The sequence below is a fragment of the Chrysochloris asiatica genome, unplaced genomic scaffold (assembly GCF_000296735.1).
Source record: "Chrysochloris asiatica unplaced genomic scaffold, ChrAsi1.0 scaffold00054, whole genome shotgun sequence".
NCBI lineage: Eukaryota > Metazoa > Chordata > Mammalia > Afrosoricida > Chrysochloridae > Chrysochloris > Chrysochloris asiatica.
This window is the reverse complement of record NW_006408572.1, coordinates 14,559,673-14,577,584: the sequence shown is the minus strand read 5'-3', so window position 1 is coordinate 14,577,584 and position 17,912 is coordinate 14,559,673. Positions and strand designations below refer to the sequence as shown.

Below are 17,912 nucleotides of genomic sequence, written 5' to 3'. Positions count from 1 at the left end.
TTTTGAACTTGAATGAGAGAGATTGGGTTCCTGGACTGGATTTTGTGCCAGCTTCATTTCTTGCTTCTGCATCAGGAGAAAGAATTGTCTTCGTCTTTGAGCTCATCCCTGTATTAAGCATCTTCTGTTAGACCCCCTTGGGAATAAAAGTGTAATTTGCAGATGGAGCTTTAGAAGTGTCATCTGGGAATCGTTTTAAGAGTACAGCTGTCATTGCTGTTTATGGGAAGAATTTTAGTTCAGCCCTTTAGAACTGGGATTCTACAGTAGGTCTTCCCAATACGGAGGACAAGCTGGCACTGAGGACTGAAAGGTTCACCTGTACTTTTTGACACAAAGGGGAAGAATTAAAACGTGAATTTGAATGGTCTCGTTTTAAATAAACGTAGTAGAGTCATGCCCCATCTTGTTTGTGTCTGAAATGTTCACTCTACTGACTATTTCTCAAAAGGCATGTTCTTAGGTGGCTGCTGTTAAGTACTGTCAAGTCAGTTCTGACCCATTGTGACCCTGTTTAGGGTTTCCAGGGAACGGCTGGTGAGCTTGAACCACTGACCTTGTTGTTCAAACCAGCCTTGCGGTCCAGTGCATTAATCCACAGCACCACACCAGGACTTAAAGAAGATGTCAACTGGTTGAACTCCTAAAGGAACCCATACAGGCCTGCCAAGTTTAGAAAAGATGATGAAAGCAGTGCTAAGTGCTAACCTAAAGGCCAGGTTATGAGAACTTGGCCACTACTTGGCACTGTTTTGTCTCGGGTGCCCACTTGCTTAGTTGCTTGTTGTTAAGTGCCGTCGACTCATAGCAATCCTGTGTTCCACAGAATGGCTTATGGGTCTGAACCACCGATCTTGTGGTTTCAAACCAGTCTTGCAGTTGGTTGCTTATCCTACAGTGCCACACCAGGATTCCACTTGCTAGCATCCCTCAATTGTCTTCTTTTTCCTAACACTGCACTTACATGATCATTTTTGCCGAGGGACTCTGTGCTTTAAAATTATCTTCATTATCTCATTTTGTCTGTAGGTATTAGGACGAAATCAATAGGATTGATCTTACTGATTGCCTAGAGGCCTATTCACATGTGATCTAATCTGTACAAATGACCTAGTCTTCCAAATACATTTGCTGAAAAGTATCCTCTTGCTCATGTATGGTGAGACCGCCACCTTTCTTCATTTGGTCCTAATGCCTGACCATATTGTACTGTTCAAGGTGAGGATCTAGAAAGAAGATGTTAGGAAGGAAGACCGAGTAATTCTAAGCAGGGGAAAAAAAAAAAAACTTTGGTAAAAAAGGGGAGTGAGTTGCTGGCTAATGGGAGAGAGAGATGGGAAAAACTCAAGTTGGAGTCCCTGAATTTCAAGAGGAATCTGCTAACTCCTTTATAGCATGAAGATGTGGAAGACCCCATTCAAGGAGATATAGGGAACATGGAGTTGGCGTTGGATTCTGTACTCTGAATAGGAAAGATTTGTGGGATGGTGGGATTTGAAGGTTTAACTCAGGGATTTTCAAAGTGTGGTCCTCAGAACAGCAGCATCTGTAACTTTATAGATTTAGTGAACCAGAGAGAGACTTGAGTGAATGAAAAATTCTGAGATGTGGGGCCCAACAACTTCTGTTTTTACAAGCCCTCCCAGGGGATGCTGATGCCTGCTCAAGTTGGAGAACCACTGTTCTAAACAGTAATTGATTCAAGATGAAGCCTTCAGGGTGATGAGGGGATAATGAGCCTAGAAGAAATACTGGGCCCAACAGGTATGTCTTACCACACAAGCTTCCCTGTAAGAGCTCTCTGTACCCCATCAAAATTGTGGAACCCTTTTGAGATTCCAGTAAATTTTTTTTTTTGCAGAAGAAGATTTAGGACATTTAGGATAAAAAGCTTTGTTGTTGGTAAGTGAGGTAGACTCACTTTTGACTTAACGACCTATATAGGGTCTCCCAAGAGCAGCTGGTAGGCTTGAACTGCCGACGACCTTGCACTTAGCAGTCCAGTACCTTATCCTACAGCATCACACCAGGGTCCATTGGAGGAAAGAGTTTTATTTGGGTTCCTCTTAAATATGTGAAGTGTGTCAGAAATTCAGGGAAAACACCTGCCCTGTTCATAGCTTATAGTGTCCTTAGCAAATAGTAGGTGTTAGACAGAAAGGTATTGAATGGAAAAAAAAAGGTATTGAGTGGATATGTGGATTAATGAAGGATAAATATCACAAAATATATACTTTTATGGTATGGCGCTCATTGTAGGATAAACCACTGGACCACAAGGCCACTTTGAACCAGAAGGTTGGCAGTTCAAACTCAGTAGCTGCTCCTCACTGAGGACCATATGTAAAGTCACTATGAGTCAGAACCTATTCGATGGCACTTAACACAATACTCTAAGCTGGTGTTTGGAACCTAACACTTGTTTATGTAAAAAACTTCATTGAAACACAACCACACTCAATTTCTTTTGCATATGGTCTGACTTCTTCGGGGCTCCAGTGGAAGAATTGAGTAATTTCCCAGAAACTATATGACTGCAGAGCCAAAAGTTTTCCCAGCCCCTGATCTAGAGCAGTGCATCTGAGAGTGCAATGTGCATACAACTCCCCTAGTGAGTAAAATGCAGATGTGGATTCTTGAGGGATGCTGATGCTGCAGGTCCAAGGACCACAGGAACTAGCCCGAAGCTGGAACATTGAGTATATTGCTTTATTACAAGGCCAGCCCTCAGGTGTTTGTGGAAGGTTTCTCTGGGCCTCCTGGTCATTTATGACTGCCGCTCTCAAAGACTGGACCAGACACAGTTGAAGAATAAATCACTTTATTAGCCAAGGTTCAATATTAGGGAATTCTCTCCTGGTCCCTAGTCCCATGCTTCTCTAGCTCAGCATCTCACTGATGCTCATGCATTTGGAGATGTGCCTGAGGAATTCTACAGAATTGTGAGAGGAGGTCAAGCCTTACTCATCTGCCCCTGTGGGCAGCCCCAGCCCACCCTCTTCTCTTGCTTTCTCAGAGGCTCTGCAGGAAGCTAGATCTGGAGAAGCAAGGCTACTCCTGCTAGAACCCACTTGGATGGGGGCTCCTTAGTTTTCAAGCTGAAAGTCCACACATAGGTGGGTCCCCTCTGGCAAGTCTTGTACAGAGGGCAGGGGTAGACACTGCGGCAATCCTGCTTATCCGAAGGGATGGCCTTGATGAAGATCACAGGCATGGGGGGAGTCAGGTCCTTCAGCTTTGCCTCTGTAATGATCCCAGCCTGAGGACAAGAACATGAGAGGAGCCCTCTTAGATCAGACCCAGAACCCAGCCAGCCAGCCTGACTTCATCATCAGAAGATCTAAGAGACATGGGATGACCTTGCTGCCTTTGGACCTACCCCTCCAGGTTCTTTAAACAATAACCAATGAAATGGATCTGGTTTATGGAAACCATTTCTGTTTTTGTCCAACCTGAATCACTTCTTGAAGTACATTCCCCAAAACAACGCATGACCTTTTAGAAACCCCCTTGTATAAATTAGCGCTGTTAGAACTTGACTTTCTCCTTTTATTTTTTAATTCATTCATTTAACAAACATGCTGAATATTTGCCAGATGCCATGCCTGGTGTGGTGCTGTGGGCTAATGCGCCAGACTGCAAAGCTGTTTGAACTGCAGGGTTGGTAGTTCAAGCTCACCAGCTGTTCCTTGGAAACCCTATACAGGGTCACTATGGGTCAGAATCAACTCGATGGCACTTCACAACAACAACATGGTAGGTGCTGGGAATTTACAGATAAGCACGACATAGTCCCTACCAGAAAATGTCTCTTTTCGTTTTATTTCCCGTTTCCGCCTCTCTTCAGTTTCAGATGTGAGTTCACCCTCCTGCTTGCCCAGAGGTTCAAGGTTAGCTAAAGGTGTAAGTAAGCTTAGGACCTTATTACATCTTTCTTGAGCATGTACAGAGCCCTGGGCACGTGTATATATATAGTCCTGTCCCTGGGTACTGTCTCTGAGGTTCCCATGGATATGTCAGAGTTTCAAAAAACAAAAACAACCTATAGACGTCATGAGTGGCACAGATGTGCTCAAATACTAACTGGAAGCCAAGGATGGTGGTTTGAACCCATGCAAAGGAGCTTTGGAAGAAAGATCTGGCAATCTCCTTCCAAAAGTAGACTGAAAAACTGTATGGAGTACAGACGTGCTCTGCCACACCAGGAACTGGAATCAGTTAGATGTCAACTTGTTTTTGTTTTTTTTTTTGGTGTGATGGGCATCTCATTTCCAGCTTTTTTGTTTAACCTTTTGGTTACTCTGTTATTTGCCCCATTGTTAGCTGCTGTCTCAGGCAATCTCATCATTAAAACAATTGCCTTTCAAAACCACCACCACCACAATAAAATAGGCCCCTGGGTAAAAATTTCTAGGAATGAGGTTTTAAAGACTTTCTAGTCAGGTTTTGCTTGTTTGAAGATGTTCCAGGCTGCTATTTTTCATTGTGATTCCAGGCTATTGGTTTTTAAGGCTGCTGGGGGTGGGGGAGCGGGGATAGGACAAGTTAAAAGGCCACAAAACGTGTTCATTTACTGAAGTCCATTCATTTTTTTCTTGAACTAATATGACTTGTATTGGCATAAACCTTTAGCTAATTTCAGAGTTCTGACAAAGTTGACTGAGCGATTTTATTGTTTTATGGAGGAGAGGATGTTTTGGAGGTTCCTAGTCTACCATTCGTGCTGACATCCTTAGGGGATAGAATCTTTGAAAACAACAGCTCATGGTGTTGTAAAAGACAAATTCATATAGCGTCTTTGATCAAGACTGCATGATTTAATTCCATTTAGTTCTTGCTGAATTAGACTTTTAAAAAAATTTCTTCCCCGTTATGCCTGGGAATCCATTTGCTCTTGGGACAAGTTCCTGTTATTGATCTTTGTCCTGTTATTAGTTGTTAGATCCCCTCCCCCCTGCTTCTCTTCCCATGGTCACAACACCCTGTCCCCACCGGCCAGCTGTCTCCCTTGAGCTGTCCTATTCTGAAGACACCCCATTTGGATTTCCTTATGGTACTGGGGTCTTTAGACTTGATAGAGTCAAAGATAAGCCTCATATTGAGACACCCTTTTAAAAAAATCAAACATCCTGACCTAGAAGAGCTCCCTACGTAACTGTTTACACTGTGGACTAAGGCAGAACTAAGAACCCTAGGAAGTTTCCTAAGCCCAGGGAGGAACCCAGTACATTTACTGAAGAATTCATGATTCTCATCTCCACCAGCCAGGGGTCCCCAATCTTGATCAGTTTATTCACTTGTTTTGGGGGCTGGGGAAGGCCCAACTGTGAATGACTGAGGCTGGATGGGATGAGGGTGGGAGATCACTGTCCCTCTTCCCCATTAACATCTGCCAGAGGTTTGTTGATGGAAGGTAGACAAATTTATGGTCAGCCAATTAAGGTAATCCCAAGACTATTTCCAAAGCAAATCGATTAGACTAAAATTCAAACTTGTAAACAAGAAAAAGGCTGAAGGTGTATATAATTACGGAGGTAGATTAGAATAATTGGTCCAAGAATACTCAGGATTAGATTTAGATAATGGTGATTCTGAAATTGCCTTCGTTTCTATTTTTGTCCATGGTTTGAACCCAGGGCTTTTAAAATTGATCAAACACCATCATTCCCGCTGGGAGATGGTGTCCTCTAAACACCGTGTACGAATAGGCTCAAACCACTGAACAGCAAAATCAGGCATGTGAGCCAAGGGTTCAAGCCCAACAAGATAAACTGATAGTTTTAGACCTTCAGAAGCTGCAAACTCTGAGTGTACAGATATCCAATCCTGGAGTCCAAAAGGGGCACAAAGTGCTCAGGGGAAAATTATAATTGGCTTTAGCTTCAGTAAACTATTCGGGGCCTGTTATCTCAACCCTGGTGAGTCCTAGTGTGGCGCTGTGGGTAAATGCACCAGACTGCAAAGCCATTTGAACTGCAAGGTTAGCAGTTCAAGCTCACCAACTGCTCCTTGGAAACCTTATACAGGGTCATTATGGGTCAGAACCAACTCAACAGCACTTAACAACAACAACAACATCTCAGTACAAGGAGTCATTGTACATCCAAAAAGAAGTATTCTGGTGTTTTCACCCATACCACTAAGAAGAAGACCTGGTGGTATAATGGGTTACACACTGGGCTGTTAACTACAGGGCTGGCAGTTCAAATCCACCAGTTGCTCCAAGGGAGAAAGAAGAGGCTTTCTGCTCCTGGAGAGATTTATAGCTTCGGATACGTACAGGATTGTTAAGAGTAGTAACTGACTAAATGGCACACAACAACAACAACAACAACAACAACAACTATTACTATTACTGGAAGCAGCTGAGAAGGTTCTTAGGGCTTTGTGGCAACTGCTGTGCCTGGATGCCGAATTTCTCCCTGACAGCCCAGCGACTTTGTCAGTTTTGAAAGGGTCTATTATCTGAGTTGTCTGTAGAGGCCATGTAAACCGTTTCTAAGTTAAAGGAATCTCTTGTCACCATTCCAGCCATTTTGTTGTTGTTGTCCAACTCACAGCAACCCTGTGCACGAGAGAACAGAACACTGCTCAGGCCCGTGTCATCTTCACAGTTGTCATGTGTGACTCCGCTGTTACCACTGTGTCAGTCCATCTCAGAGCGGCTCTTCCTCGTTTTCATCGACCCTCCACTTTACCAAGCATGATGTCCTGTCTCAGGGACCAGTCCGTCCTGTCAACGTGTTGAAAGAATGAGAAACAAAGTCTCCCCAACCTCACTTCAAAGGAGCATTCTGGCTGTACTGCTTCCAAGACAGATTTGTTTGTTTTTCTGGCAGTCCAAAGTACTTTCAACATTCTTCGTCAGCACCTTAATTCAAATATACTGACTGTCCTACAGTCTTCCTTATTCATTGTCCAACTTTTGCATATGAGGCGATAGTACCATCGCTTGGGTCAGGCACTTTAGTTCTCAAACTGATCCCAGTTATAAGTTGGATTTATAACAGCTGGAAACTGCTGGAAATGCCTGGTGGTGGTGGTTATGTGCCGTCGAGTAGGTTCCTACTCATAGCGATCCTGCATAGGGTTTCCGAGGCTGTAAATCTTTATGGGAGCAGAAAGCCTCATCTTTCTCCCGTGGAACAGTTGGTAGTTTCGAACTGCTGACCTTGTGGTTCGCAGCCTGATTTGTAACCACTATGTTACCAGAGCCTGGGAGGTTCTCACTCAGATCCATGAGATCAACAGTAGCCCATAGAATACTATAGCTGACACTCAGATCTAGTAGCCAGAGTATATCCCCTAGGCTTTTGAGCAATTTTCGCCACCACACACCTGGTAGAAGTCACAGCCGCCATTGTACTGGGAAATTTTTTGGCTGTCTATGTTTCTCATGTTGTGTCTGGGATCTTCAATTTGTCTTTTCCTCAACTTGCCAGGCAACAGGGTACTAACCTCCAATAAAGCCCGATTTTTCACTGCATCCAACGTTTGGACCCCACTACTAGCTCTTTAAATCCAGCTACCCTGTTGCCTCTATTTGATCATTTTACAAATGCGTCCCCTGAGTGCCTAGATTTAGCCAAGTAGTCACTCACTCCAAGCTAATACCTACAGGACATGCCCCTTCTCCATCCTCATTTCATTATCTTCATTGATAGGTCATTGAATACCTACAGGACACGCCCCTTCTCCATCCTCATTTCATTATCTTTATTGATAGGTCATTGTTTAAACCCAGATTCCTCTACTTCTCAAGATCAAGGTGGGTAATGCTATTACCAAGGAGCTCTGGTAGCGTAGTGGTTATGAATCAGGCTGCTAATCTCAAGGTCAGCAATTCAAAACTACCAGCTGTTCCACAGGAGAAAGATGAGGCTTTCTGCTCCCATAAAAGATTTACAGCCTCGGAAACCCTGTACAGGGTCGCTATGAGTCGGAACCAACTCCACGGCATACAACAACAATGATGCTATTATCACATTGATTACAATTTGGGAAAGCAAGATGCTGTTACTTCAGCCCAACCAGCTGAATTGATTGTGTTCGCCATGATTTGCAAGTTGGCTTCCAGAAAAATCGGCCACCATTTACACGAATTTGAGGGATTCTTTTGAAATCATTCATTAATTTGAAATAGGATTAAAACAAAGGGGATTTCTGATATCATTTGGGACCCAAATTAAAAATGGCCCCTTGGTGGCCAATGTCCTGGAAGCGCTTGTTCCCCCTCTGAGATGGCAGTAGTTAAAATTCAAGCCCATCCACATCAAAACATCCCCCAGACAGAAGAGATTAGAGGCAATGCATTAGCTGATGTTGCAGCTAAAAGAGCTGCATCTCAACCCACTCATGACAGTCCTAGTCACGACAAGGATGTAAAGAAAGAAGCAAAAAGATGATTCCCCTTAAAACCATCAAATGACTTTTCCTAAGAAGCCATGTGAAATTAGGTCTCGCTATAGCAAGTCAATGCCTTTTTAATTTTTATTGATTTCCTGACCTTTGAAAAACCTTTGGTAGCTATCAACAAATAGCTTCTGAAGAAGTCAAGGACTGGAAGTATACTGAGTAGCGTCAAGATCCAGTTCTACAGTTGAAGATGAGTTTTGACAATGAACTCACCCTGCCAAGTTGCTTACATGTGCCCCTATTTTTTTACCTGACTTACAGACATGGTGATGTCTGTTGGAAGAATTTTTTTTGGATGGGAAATGTTTTAGCCACAGCCTACCATGTATGTTGTTTCAACTGTTACATCTCTTTGGACAGCTTATTCGCTTTTAAGATGATGAGTGGTCTTCATGCAAATTCTTTATGAACCTTCATATGACTATCATCCTAATGAGTCCCGTTTCCATGGCAAATGTGATGGACAACCCCTGAAATAGCCAAAGATAAAATAATAGGAGGCCCTGGATGGTATCTTCCAGTTTAACATGATTTAGCCTGCCATCAGAAACATGCTTCTAAACTAGAGATAGAATGATGAATAAGAGAAAGCTGTAAATTGAACAAAAGTTCCTCCTTATGAGAAGATCTAATACCAAACTCATTGTTACCAAAGGTTTACATATTCCCCTGGTAAGCACCTTCCATATGACAGGACACTTGGGTAGGAACAAGACAACAGACATATTAAAATATTTTGGGGAGCAGTTTTGGAAAGATGTAGACTTGTGTTCACTGAGAGCCGTGGTATGGCGCTATAGGATAAGCACAGGAGTAGTGTACTGGTTATGACTTGGGCTACTAATCTCATGGTCAGCAGTTTGAAACTACCAGCTGTTTCGCGGGAGAAAGGTGAGGTTTTTTGCTTCTGTAAAGATTTACAGCCTTGGGAAACATGAGTCAGAACTGACTCCACGGCACATAACAACAAACCAACCACAAGGTTGTTGGTTCAAGTTCACCAACTGCTCCTCAGAATCCCTCTACAGGTTGTTATGATTTGGAATCAGCACTTAACAACAACACATTATCAAGCCTTACTTGGAAAATACCCTTTGCCAACTAGACCAGTGTTTGAATGGCAAATGGATTTTATCCAGATAAACCCTGCTGGTGGTGGTTATGTGCCGTGGAGTTGGTTCTGACTCATAGCGACCCTGCATAGGATTTCCAAGGCTGTAAATCTTTACAGGAGCAGAAAGCCTCATCTTTTCCCCTTGGAACCTCTGGTAGTTTCGAACTGCTGACCCTGAGGTTAGCAGCCCGACTCGTAACCACTACACTACTGGTCCCCCTCCTAATGGTTATAGATTTGTATTAGTTATAATCTGCAGGTATTCACATGGGGTTGAAGCCTTTCCTTGGCGAAAGGCCACAGCAGTATTTATTGCAAAGAAGTGATTGGAAACTACTCCCGTGTGGGGAACACCAGCTGTCCTCTGGTAACGAGGAACCCATTTTATTGGACAAGTAATAAAAGTCACTTCCCCAAGACTCCATGGTTCTTATCACCTCCAGTCTCCTGGCCTTGTATAAAAAACGAATGTAATTATAACGTCTCAATTGGTAAAACTTACATCCTCCATGGGATTGATTTGGTTACAAGCACTCCCGTTGGTATTAATGAATTTGAGAAGCACATGTTTCAGCCTTCAGAAACTGACTCCTAAATGAAATTGTAACAGGTTCACCAATGAATTTACCATATTTGGCAGTTATCGCCGATCCAAATTTAATTCAAGCTGATTTACCAAAGTACTGTTGATCCTTCATTCACTATGCTAGACACCATGCTATCTTTCTTAAAGAGGATTTACTAATAAAGCTATCAGAAAGCTTGCTGCCTCTCCTTTTTTTAATCTGGAGATTATGTCTACTGGGATAAGACACTGATGGAAAGATTTCCTCCTACCTCAGTGGAAGAGATTTTACTTGATCTTACTCACAAACTCTTATGCTGTCAAATTACAGAGAGTCAAAGCTTGGATTCATTCATCCCATCTGAAGACTGCCTCGATTTGCAAATGTACTGTTGAGCCTTGTGAACAACTGATTTTAAAATTCAAGCATTGCCAGGGAGTGAAGCAGATGACAGTTGAATAAACCATTCTCTCGGCATCACTAGACCCGACCAGAAACACTTTGTGTAACTGCTGTAAACTTTAGACCCTTTTGTGTCTGTTTCCATCTTCGGTTTGAACTGCAAGGTTGGCAGTTCAAGCTCACCAGCATCTCAGAAATCGTACACAACGTTGCTAGGGGTTGGACCGACTCGATGATGGTGCTTAACAACAACATAATTCACCAGTTAAATCTTTATGTTGTTGTTAAGTGCCATCAAGTAAGTTCTGACTCATAGCAACCCAGTGTAAGGTTTCTGAGGAGCGACTGGTGAGTCTGGACTGCCAACCTTGCAGTTCAACCAACCTTTTGGTCTAGTCTCCACGTTAAACCTTAAGTTATTTATCTAAGTTAAACCTGAAGTGATTTAACTCTTGAACACTTTTTGAAGTTTTTTTCTAGTCACCAGAAATTACAGTTGTGAATTGTGAATACTTTGAAGGCTTTAATGATTAGACTATAGTGCCTGCTTTGAAACTATCATAGCTTTTTAAATTTAATTTGAATTTATGGCTTGTGGAAAAGTTCAGGATTAATAATGTTTGTTTAGTTTCCATTGTGCCTTTAAAATAGTCTTTGCTTTATAAATTTGCACTTTTATAATAATGAATCATTTAACTATAAAACACTAGCAATTTGTTTTCTAATTATCTTAATTCTTTTATCACTGTTGGGCTTCAGCTGTGGGGTGTAATTCAGTATTTTGATGTATATTTCCCCCCTGTGAGCCCAGACCTCTTTAAATGAATACTACTGTTAGAAAATAGTTTTATCCCCCATATTATGTTTACGATTAGAATCCATATATCTTTTAATTTTTAATGCAGTTTCTTTTTAATTGCCTTTACTTTTATATTCTATTGTTGTTGTTAAGTGCCATGGAATTGGTTCCGACTCATAGCGACCCTGTACAGGGTTTCTGAGGCTGTAAATCTTTATGGGAGCAGAAAGCCTCATCTTTCTCCCACGTAGCTACCGGTAGTTTCGAACTGTTAACCTTAAGGTTGGCTGCCTGATTCGTAACCACTATGCTACCAGAGCTCCTTAGATTCTATTAGCCCTTTATTATTAGGGAAAGTCATAGGATTAATTTTGTGAGATGTAAATTTTGAATTAACATTGTATCTTTTCATCATTTATATTTATCTTCTGTTGGTAGCTGTTGTTGGTGTTAAGTGCTGTCGAGTTGGTTCTGACTCCTAGTGACCCTGTATAGGGCTCCCAAGGAGCGGCTGGTGGGTTTGAACCTCCGACCTTGTGATCCAGTGCATTATCCAGTAGCATCACACCAGCCTTTGACCCTCTTTTATGCCTTTTAGTGCTGAAGGTTATTTTCTCATTGGTATTACTTGTTTGGCGCTCTGGTAGCGTAGTGGGTTACAAGTTGGGCTACTAACTGAAGGTCATTGTTCGAATCTTCCAGCCGCTGTGTGGGAGATAGATGAGGCTTTGGACTCCTGTGAAGATTGGCAGCTTCAGCAACCCTGTGTAAGGATTCTATGAGTAGGAACCGACTCCACAGCACACAACTGCTGTAACTCTTCACATGCAATCGTCCAAGAGAAGCCTGGTCCCCACCCCAAACACATTCTACTGTGATCTCAACCACAAATGAACCAACCAAACAACTGTATTATTATTTCTTTGTTTCATGAACTATAGTTGTTGGTGTGAGAACATTTTTGTTGGAATCCTCATTCCTCACTTATATATAGACTTCCTGCATCAGGATGTGATAACTTTTTCCTTTCCTTTTCTCTGAATAAATCCTTTTACATTTTAATTGCGTGGACTGTGTGGACTTTTCTCTAGTATCGAGGGCAGGTATTATTTTTTGGAAAGTTTAAAAATTATTATTACTAAAAACAAGGTCATGAAAATGGGAGGTGGATGCACAGAATCAGTATCTCCCCCCACCCCCCACCCCCACGACACACAAAGTGCCATCATGCTTATCTTTTGAGCTTCTTCCCGACTTTCCCTTTTGTCTTTTACTGTGTTTTCTCATTATGGTGTTTCCTGGGATCCTGGTCAACCCTACAGAGTTTTGGTGTGGTGCTGTAGGATAAGCACTGGACAGCAAGGTTGGTTTGAATGGCGAGGTTGGCACTTTAAACTCAGCAGTCATACCTCAGAAACCCTACACACACAAGAGTCAACTGAAAACACATTAATGCCTATAGCACCGTGTTCAAACAGCGTGGACCTTGAGAAGGAAGCTGCCTGGCCGCTCTTCACTTAGACAAGTGATTCTGTCATTGGCGACCGCACATTGATTGGATTTACGATGGCATAGACTGCTGTTGTTGTTAACTGCCATTGTGTCAGTTCCGACTCATAGCAACCCTGATTAGGGTTTCCGAGGAGCAGCTGGTGGGTTTGACCTGCCGACCTTGGGGTTCACAGTCCAGTGTTGATCTTACCATGCCTTGTTGTTGTTGTTAACTGCTGTCAAGTCGATTCCGACCCATAGCGACCCTGTATAGGGTTTCCAAGGAGCAGCTGGTGAGCTTGAACCACCAACCTTAAGGTTCAAATGACTACAGCGCCACACCAGGACTCCATGCCTAGCTGTATAAAAATGGCTTAATAGCCGCAAGGAAAGAAAGGTTATCTAGGTTAAAAGATTCAAGGGTGTCACTTTCAGTCATTATACTATATGAGATGTATTTAATCAACTCATGAGAGGTCCAGGTTTTACCTGTGTGTCCCAGCGGGCACCTTCCATGAAGAGACCGTGGACATATGCCCCTTCCCGAGGTGGGCTCCTGAATTCTTCTCTGTTCTTCTTTGTCACGTCACACTGCAGGGCCATCTGGTCCAGTGGCCACTCATTCTTGCGGGCAGTGGACTGCATGATGGCGGTCAGGAATGACTGGGGGTTGAAGAAGCCTGTCAGCCACACAGTGGAGGGCATTGCAAAGTCGCCTGTCCAGGCCTCCAGCTCCTTGATTCGGTTGAGGAGGTCCAAAAACCAGGCTGCCAGTCCTGTTGTGGAGGGGTAGGCTCGCCTGGCCCATGCCTCTGGCACCATGTCTAGGTACAGGGCATTCTGTAAGTTCTCCATGTCATTGGTCATGGTCAGCTCCCCCTGAGGACAAAGATAGGCAATAACATCTCTGCAAATGACCTGTCTTAAAGTTCCTCTGGCTCATGCACCTGGACAGATGGGACATGGCTCCAGGCATAGCAGGATGCAATGACCACCTCTGTCGAACACCTGATTTGCAAGACTTGTCTCAGCTTGTTCCTGTAAAATCCTCCCTTCTCCAGGGGTGTCAGAGACTATACCCGTCTATCGATGGTATTTCAAAAAACCTAATCGGCTGTCCCCATGGACCTTAACCCCCCCGTGCATTCTGTGTCTGCTCAGCTCTATGCCAGCGTTTGGGGTCCACAGTTTTCTTCCAGCCTTTCAGCAGCCTTACGGCTTTCTTGCATACATCTTAGAAAGATCAAGTCAAAGACTGAAAAAAATCTATATTCCCCCAAATCAAGGCTTTTTCCTAAAAAAATCCAACTAGTTATACAAAGTGAACTTTAAGGGACTCTCTTTTAACTGCTAGATAGCTGATTTGTGAGAGAAAAAAGATTTCCACCTAATGCTATCTTTAAAATTTCTAACTTTGGCTCTATCACGTATCTCTAGCAATTTCTGAAGGGTCCCATTTTTATTAAAATGGTTTCCGTGCAGGGGGTAGGGTAACCGAGAAGACCTGAGGTGCCCACTGATTGAAGATGGTTAAGACCATGAAAGAGGCCCCTATGGGATCTGGAGTCCCCTTGCTTGTCTGCTGGAGACAGGCACTGTGAATGTGTGGACCCAATTATTTCAACTTTTAGCATTGCTAAAAAGAATGAGGTACATCTCCCTCTGAATGAACACATTCCAGCATCCTGAATGACAGCAAGAGACTAAACTCCTGACTCATGATTGACAGAAAATAGCTTCTTTATAAACTGACCAGATAGCGTATAGCTCTTACAGGCACACTTTCTGTGGGAGGGTCTAGTGGCTGGGCTACTGTAAGTTATCAATACTCCTAACATTCAGACGATAGGAACTCTTGTAGTGTAGTGGTTATGAATCGGGCTGTGAACCGTAAGGTCAGCAGTTCAAAACTACCAGCTGTTCCACGGGAGAAAGATGAGGCTTTCTGCTCCCATAAATATTTATAGCCTCGAAAACCCTGTACAGGGTTGCTATGAGTTGGAACCGACTCCACAGCACATAACAACAACAACAATAACAACATTCAGAGCAGAGTCCTGGTGTGGCGTTGTGGGATAAAGCACTGGACTGCAAGGCCAATGTGTACCACAAGGTCGTTGGGTTCAAACTCACCAGCTGCTCCTTGGAAACCCTATACAAGGCTGCTATGAGTCAGAACCGACTTGACTGCACTTAACAACAACAGCAAAAACATTCAGACCAATGCTAATGACTACAGCCTGAATTACATGGTTTTCCCTTCAAATATAGCATAGTGGTTACGAATCAGGCTGCAAACCTTAAGGTCAGCAGTTCGAAACTACCAGCCGCTTTGCGGGAGAAAGATGAGGCTTTCTACTCCCGTCAAGATTTGCAGCCTTGGAAACCCTGTACAGGGTCGCTATGGGTCGGAATCGACTTGATGGCACTTAACAACAACAATCCTTCAAATCAATGAACTGTATGACAGGGGTAGACAAATAGGTTTCATCCCATGTCTACTCAGTTGTATCCAGGTGTTGCCCAGAGCAGTGTGTTGCGAAGGATTTTAAAAGTCCACATCCAGGTCAATGGGAGGAACAAGTACCCTGGTTCTACCACCAAAGCCTATCTATCACTTTCAACCACATCCTAGTTTGGTGAACAAACATTTCTTGTGGTGGATTTCCTTAAGGATCTGCTGAAATAAATTCTGTTATTGAGCTAAAATAGGAAAGAAAGAAAGTTCTCTTTATTTAGAATCTCCACTTAGGAATCTCCACTTCAGTGTATATTGTTGTTGTTAAATGCAGTCGAGCTGGTTCTGACTCATAGCAACCCTGCAGAGAGCTTCCAAGGAGCCGTTAGTAGGTTTGAACCACTGACCTTGCAGTTAGCGATCCAGTGCTAATCCTACAGTGCCACGACAGGTTTCTAAAAAGAGGCCATGTAAAATACTTTTTATAAACTGAAAGGCAGCAAACACGAACGGTCACATTGTATGATTCCATTCATATGAAATACAGAGACTAGGAAAATAGATAGAGACAGAAAGCTTTTTGTCTCACCATGTCAGGGACTGGGAAGCAGGGGACGGGAAATAAGTATTTAATGGATGTCGGGGTTTTCTTTTGGGGTGATAAAAATGTCTTGGAACTAGATAGGTAGACAGTTGCGTAACACTGTGAGTGTATTTGTTGTTAAGTGCTGTCGAGTTGATTCCAACTCATAGCGACCCTGTATAGGGTTTCAAAGGAGCGGCTGGTGGGTTTGAACCACCAACCTGGTGGATAGCAGTCTAATGCTTATCCTACATCACCACACCAGGACTATTATGGATGGATATTTTTGTTAAGTGCCGTCAAGTCTGTTCTGACTCATAGTGACCCTGTATAGGATTTCCAAGGAGTGGCTGGTGGGTTTGAACCGCTGACCTTGTGGTTTAAACCGACTTTTTGATCTAGTGTCTTATCCGACGGCGCCACACCAAATGCCTCTAAACTGTGCACTTTATAATGGTGAATAGCTATTTTGATGTTGTGTGAGTTTTACCTAAATAAAAAAGTACTGTGTCCACGTATATCTGAACCAAAAGCAAGCCCCTGAGACAATAGGATTTTCCTCATAATTTATCATCATGTGCAATTTTTATTTAATTTATTAGGTAGTAAAAACATTTCCCTTGAAATAGCTGATGATTTAATAAAACAATGTCAAGTATTAAAATGAACTTTATTACAAATGGGAAAAAAATTAATGATCAGTTGATGATGGTGTTCTACTTTCTTTGGTGTAACTTTCAAAGTCTATGTATGATATGTTTTGGTTACAAAAGAAGGGAAAAGATGTTTTTAAGAAAATTTTCTGGGTCTTTGAATCTCATAGAATCATCGTTGTTGTCGTTAAGTGCCGTAGAGTCAGTTCTGACCCATAGTGACCCAACAGAGTTTCCAAGGAGTGGCTGGTGAGCTTGAACTGCTGACCTTGAGGTTCAAACCGACTTTTGCAGTCCAGTGCATTAACCTGCAGCGCCACACCAGAAGTCTAAATAGCCATGAAGAGGATTAATGAGATGATGGATGGGAGTACCTGGTCCTGTGCCTGGACCAGTGTAGGTGCTCCGTACCTGCTAGCTGGGAATGATGTCCTCATTGATGTTCTGTAGGGTTCTGACACCCCTGAAATTTACCTGTATCTCACTCCAATCATTATGTTAAGAAGATCTTTTGAGAAAATGTTTTCCTTGTGAAATGATGAGTGTAAGTTCCTTCTATTTTCTACCCAAATATCTAAACACCATAGATTTAATATAAGTCATTGCATTGTAGGAGTCCTGGTGTGGTGCTGTAGGATAAGCACTGGGCTGCAAGGCTGGTTTGAAGGTTGGCGGTTCAAACTCACCATCTGCTCCTTGGAAATCCTATGCAGGATCTCTATGAGTCAGTCAGACCAACTTAACAACATTTAACAACAACAAATTACATTGTAAACTTAAGAACAGGGCAAAAACAATTAAGCTGTAATTAATTTGATCTTAAATTGTTAAGACTTTATAAGAGACCAACAATTGATTCCAGATAAATAGTTTTATCATAATTCAAGATCTTTGTTCGTTAGAGTTAAAAAACCTCTTATAATCTTTGATTTTGATTTGTTTACTCGATCTTTTCTTTGTGGTGATATTTTGGCTTAACCCACATGTAAGTGGCCAGTTCAGTTATTTGTTCAGATTCAGAGCTAGAGGAATATAAGTGACTAGGTATCCTGGTAACCTGGTGCAAAAATAACACAAATAGGTAGCTTTAAAGTGTACTGTCTTACAATTCTGGTGACTAGATGCCTGAATTTAAGATATCTGCAGTACTGTGTTCTGCTTGCCCCAAGCCAAAACCCAAAGGCAAACCCAAGGCCACTGAGCCAATTCTGACTCACAGTGGCCCTGTACGACTCAGTAGAACTGCTCCTTAGGGTTTCCCAGACTGTAAACTTTTACGGGAGCAGACCACCTCATCTTTCTCATGTGGATTGACTGGAGAATTTGAAATGTTGACTTTGTGGTTAGCAGCCCAACGCTTAACCCATGGTACCACTAGGGCTCCTTTCTGTCCGCTCTGCTGCTGTTGATTGTGTTGTTGTTAAGTGCTAT

General features: G+C 42.7%; 1 protein-coding gene across 1 annotated transcript in view; it reads right to left on the bottom strand.

Moving 5' to 3' along the window:
* Window positions 1-2,962: 2,962 nt before the first annotated feature.
* DNAH9 (dynein, axonemal, heavy chain 9) overlaps window positions 2,963-17,912 on the bottom strand; it is a 556,281-nt gene continuing 541,331 nt past the window's right edge. The window contains exons 68-69 of the mRNA XM_006863433.1: window positions 13,277-13,666; window positions 2,963-3,259 (exon numbers count right to left, since the gene is read on the bottom strand). Coding sequence (XP_006863495.1) covers window positions 3,032-3,259; window positions 13,277-13,666 — 618 coding nt within the window. The 3' untranslated portion in view covers window positions 2,963-3,031. The remainder of the gene's footprint in view (window positions 3,260-13,276; window positions 13,667-17,912) is intronic.